Source organism: Camelus dromedarius, chromosome Y (assembly GCF_036321535.1).
Source record: "Camelus dromedarius isolate mCamDro1 chromosome Y, mCamDro1.pat, whole genome shotgun sequence".
In the NCBI taxonomy this organism is placed as follows: Eukaryota; Metazoa; Chordata; class Mammalia; order Artiodactyla; family Camelidae; genus Camelus; species Camelus dromedarius.
In genome coordinates, this window is record NC_087473.1 from 13,288,611 (window position 1) to 13,292,673 (window position 4,063).

Sequence of the window (4,063 nt, forward strand, 5' to 3'; positions counted from 1 at the left end):
GCCGACGCACATGAGGGTGCCTGAGGAGGCCCGCTCCTTTCTCGGACACCCCTGGGACGTTCACCGAAAGCTGAAAGCTTCGGTGCTCTGCGCGTGCGCCTGGGTCCTCCGGGCCCCTGGCTCACCCTCGCGCCCGCTCCCTGGGCGGCCTGGGGTCGCCCCGCTCCCAGGCTTCTCTCAGCCTGCCTCTCCCCGATTGGGAAAGGGTCCGGGAAACACTCTTCACCAACACCCCCAGCCCCCCGGGCTCCTCAGGGACGTGTCCCCCTCTCAGTTACCTCTCCCGGCGCCTTGCTCCCTCGGGTAGCAGCGCAGGGGGTTGGGCCACAGGTCCTCGCCGATGATCTGGCAGAGGGAACGGGCAGGTCGGGACAGGGCCCACACCCCTTCCCCGAGCAGCTGGCCACCGCCGACGTCGCCATTTCCGACCAGGCCCCGAGGGACCCCCACCTCAGCAATCCCGTTAGACCCGGGGCACTTGTGGCCTGACAACCAGTTGAGGAAGTGAAGACTGACGGTGTCCTGCCTGCGGCTGGGGGCTCCCCGTTCGTAATCCCAGAACCACTGGACTGGAGTGGAACTATACGCCCTATAGCCTAGAGGAAGAGTGGGGATACGGGGAGGGATCGCCCTGGCCCAGCGTCCAAGGCCTCCGGGGCACACCCCGCCCCGCCCCGCCCCGCCCCGCTCCGCTCCCTTCCCCCATCCCGGGACAGCCCACCTACCTGCGAAGCTAAGGTGATACTCCTTAAGGATCACTTGGTTGCACAAGTAGGGCTTGCTCCGGAAAAAGAACATCAGTCTGCAGCGGTACTCGGGGCGGCCCAGTTCCTGCGCCTGCCACGCCCAACAGCAGGAGAAGAGTGAACTCTCGTCCCGGCCACCTGAGCTGGCCTGCCCGGCAGGGATGAACCACTTCCCCTTCCGCTCTCCCGCTGCTCACACCCAGCCCTCGGGGACACCCGGCCCCCTCCGCCCCGCATCCCCCATCCCCCACCCCCCACCCCCCACCGTGGCCTCCGTCTGCCCGGCCTGACCTGCAGCTGGATCATGTAGCTCCGCACACCTTCGTCTCGGTCACTGATCAAGGCCGACAGCTGGGGATGATTCACAATCTTCAGTAGGTCAAGGAGCCTTCACGTGTTACGGCTGGAAGAGCCACAGCCAACACAGCCAGGCTGGGGCGAAAGGAAGAGACCAGACAGGCGATCTGCCGGGACTCCGGGCGCGCACTGCTGCCCACCCCATCGCCCCACACCTCCGACCTCCTCGGCCCCTGCCCTGCCGTCTCACACGCACGTGGAGGCGGGGTTCCGGCCTTCCCGTGCATCTTGGGCTGTCCGCACCCCCTCGGGGAGCGCCTGTTCCCCGATCGTCCCCGACCTCTAGCTGGCCTGCGTGTGCTGGGTGCAGGCTTGTCACCGCGGGCGGAGTCGGGATGTGCTCTGCCCCCGTGGACCCATGCCTCCTCTGAGTAGGGGACGCCCCAGGGGTGCTGACAGGAAGCCCCGGGCCTCTGAGCCGCCCTCTGCGGTGAGAGGAGTCTGTCTGTATGGCTAAGTCTGCAGCTCCGGGGGACTCACAGGGTGCAACGGGGAGGGCACGTGCTTCTGCCTGCACGAGAAGGCCCGGTGGAGGCCGGGCTCGGAGCCCACCCGAGGGCGTGTCTGGGGTCCCGTAGTCTTGCCCGGGACGGGGGCCTCTTGCAGCTCACACCTGGCCGCGGACGACCTGGGTCCTTGGCACGGACGTGGCGGCAACATATCCACAGCCTCTGGCTGACTGGGATGGGTCCTGCACGCCCACCGGTCTCCTGGGATTTCCCCCGGAGACTGCACACTTCCACTCTCTGCTCTGTGGGGAAGGTGCTGGGGGCTCTGCGCGTGCTTTTCACTGTTGCCGTGTGCCCCATGACCCCAGGAAGGCTTCCCCTGCAGGCCCCACGCCAGAAGGTTCCACCCAAATTTGGCGCTCCCACGCCTGCACGTTTGGCCTTTGGCCCTCAGCGCCCTCATGCTGTGCCCTTGCAGGCCTCCATGCCTCCACTCTCAGGCCTCTTCCCTTGGCCTTGGCGCCCGCCTTCCTCGCTTCCTCCTGCCCCTTGTTCCGCCGCTCCCAGTCCTCCTCTTCTTTCTCCTCCTGCTTCCCCTCCCCACCCTGCCCTGCGCCCCCGCACCCAGACCCCCGGCCCTGGCCCCGGCCCCAGTCCGTTGCCGCCTCCCCTCCTCCTCCCCCTGTCCCAACCTCCTTCTCGCCCTGTTCCCCCTCCTCGGCCCCCTCCTGCCCTCCAGCAGCAGCCAGCCCCAAGCAGCAGCAGCAGCAACAGCAGCAGCAGCAGCAACAGCAGCAGCAGCAGCAGCAGCAGCAGCAGCAGTAGCAGCAGCAGCAAGTATACAGGTTTGGCCCAGAAGCCGGGGATGTCCTGGATGATGGCTTTTCTTCGATCCAAACGAGGCTCCCGCCTCCGTCGGATCCTGCGCTTGAGCCGCAAGTAGGCCCCGCTGGCTTGGGCGTTCACAGCGCTCTGCTCTAACTGAAGGGCACCCAGCGCCTCCAGCGGGCTCAGAGAGGTCGGGGGTCCGCTCCCTGGCTCTGCGCGCCCCTGCTTCCGGGGCTTCTCTTCCCGCTCCTTGGCCTGCACCTCCTCCTCCTCCTCCTCCTCCCGCGGCTCCTGCTCCTCCTGCTCCTCCTCCGCCACCACCTCCTCCATGTCGTCCGACAGCAGCGCCAACGCCTCCCCCATGCCCACAACCTCCGCCTCTGTCGATGCAGCTGCTGCCGCTGCCGCCGCCACTCACTCCCGCACGGCCTCCACCCTCAGGCTGCTGGCCTCCTCGCACCTGCCACCCGCTAGTGCCTGCTCTGTTCCCAGCCCTGCCATGGCAGCGGGAGGCCCGCGGGCCCCTGCCTCCTGAAGGCCCCCTCCCACAGCTAAGGCCACCCAGGATTCCTGGGGAGCCCCGCCTTCCCCGGGCCCCCGCCTCACTGGCCCTGTGGCCCTGGCCCTGAGCTGCGAGCCGCAGCTGCCAATGCCGAGGAAGAAGGAGCGGGAGGTGGAGGCGTAGCACGCGGCCGGAGGAGCCGGCCGAGCGGCCGAGGTCCCCGCGCGCAGGCGCTGCCGCTGGCGCTCCGCGCTTGGGTCTTCCAGGGCTCGCTGCCGCCCGGACCCGGCGGCCTGCTGTGCGGCCCCCTGGCAGCTGGGGCGCATGGGCATGGCCTCGTACCCCATCCCCGCCACGCCCCACGAGGCCCGTGGGAATTTGCAGCTTGGCTGGAAGGAGGCCCGAGTCGAGTCGGGCCCAGGCCGCTCGCCCCACCTCCCGACCAATCGGGGAGCGGCCAGTGGGCGTCACCCTGCAAGGCCCCGCCCCCCGGCCGGGAACCCGGCCGGCCGCCTGGCCTCCGCAGCCCCAGCTTTCAGCCCAGCTCCCTGCCCAGCTTCCAGGGGGCACCTGGGCCGCGCGCTGCCTCCAGGGAGGCCTCCGGCCTTGCATCTCTCTGGCACTGCCCGGCGGCCCGCTGACACCTCTTCGGTTTCTGTCACCTCCCACCACGTGCCCCCCACCTCCCCACCCCACCCCCAACCCCACCCCCGACCACCTGTCACTCCGGTTTCACGCGGCCCCTTCACCCCCTGGGAAATCTGCTAAGCTCCAGAGGGAAAGACAGCCCGGGTACTTTGCTTCCAGCCAGTGTCTGTCAGAGTTGAACTGCTCTGCTCTAGGGGACAAAAGCCATGCAGCAGCGTGTTCTCTTTGTCTTCGCTCTCTCTCCCTGTCTCCCCCTTGCTGTGACTCTCCCGCGTCTCTCTCTGTGTGTCTCTGCGCCTCTCTGCGTGTGGCCGTGCGTGTGTGGGTGGGTGTGCGTGTGAGTGTCTCCGCTTCCGCTCTCTCCCTCCCTCCCTCGCCCCCTCCCCTCCCGTTCCCGGGATCTCTGTTAGCTCCCACAGACACATAATGGCTTTCAGAAAGCTACCCTGCCCGGAAATAGAAGACCTCTCCGCCCGGGCCAGCGGAACCCCACAGTCTGGACGTGGGCGTGTCCACACCATTGCACGACGGCC

The 4,063-nt window shown here is 68.3% G+C and overlaps 1 protein-coding gene across 1 annotated transcript; it reads right to left on the minus strand.

Annotated features, from left to right (window-relative positions):
- Positions 1–270: 270 nt before the first annotated feature.
- LOC135320374 (uncharacterized) lies at positions 271–3,363 on the minus strand. The gene is made up of 5 exons (XM_064483460.1): positions 2,325–3,363; positions 1,584–1,731; positions 1,038–1,097; positions 726–837; positions 271–596 (listed from the first exon to the last, which is right to left on the minus strand). The coding sequence occupies exons 1-5, from the start codon at positions 2,741–2,743 to the stop codon at positions 271–273; spliced, it is 1,065 nt and encodes a 354-aa protein (XP_064339530.1). The 5' UTR covers positions 2,744–3,363.
- Positions 3,364–4,063: the final 700 nt, after the last annotated feature.

Bases quoted from the DNA above. Each gene is read 5' to 3' on its own strand.
- LOC135320374 (XM_064483460.1), bottom strand. From the start codon at position 2,743: ATGGGGGAGGCGTTGGCGCTGCTGTCGGACGACATGGAGGAGGTGGTG. The intron at 1,098-1,583 runs GTGAGTCCCCCG...AATCATCCCCAG, and splicing joins TGCCCTCCCCGTTGCACCCT to CTGTCGGCCTTGATCAGTGA. The intron at 838-1,037 runs GTCAGGCCGGGC...TGGGCGTGGCAG, and splicing joins GCTACATGATCCAGCTGCAG to GCGCAGGAACTGGGCCGCCC.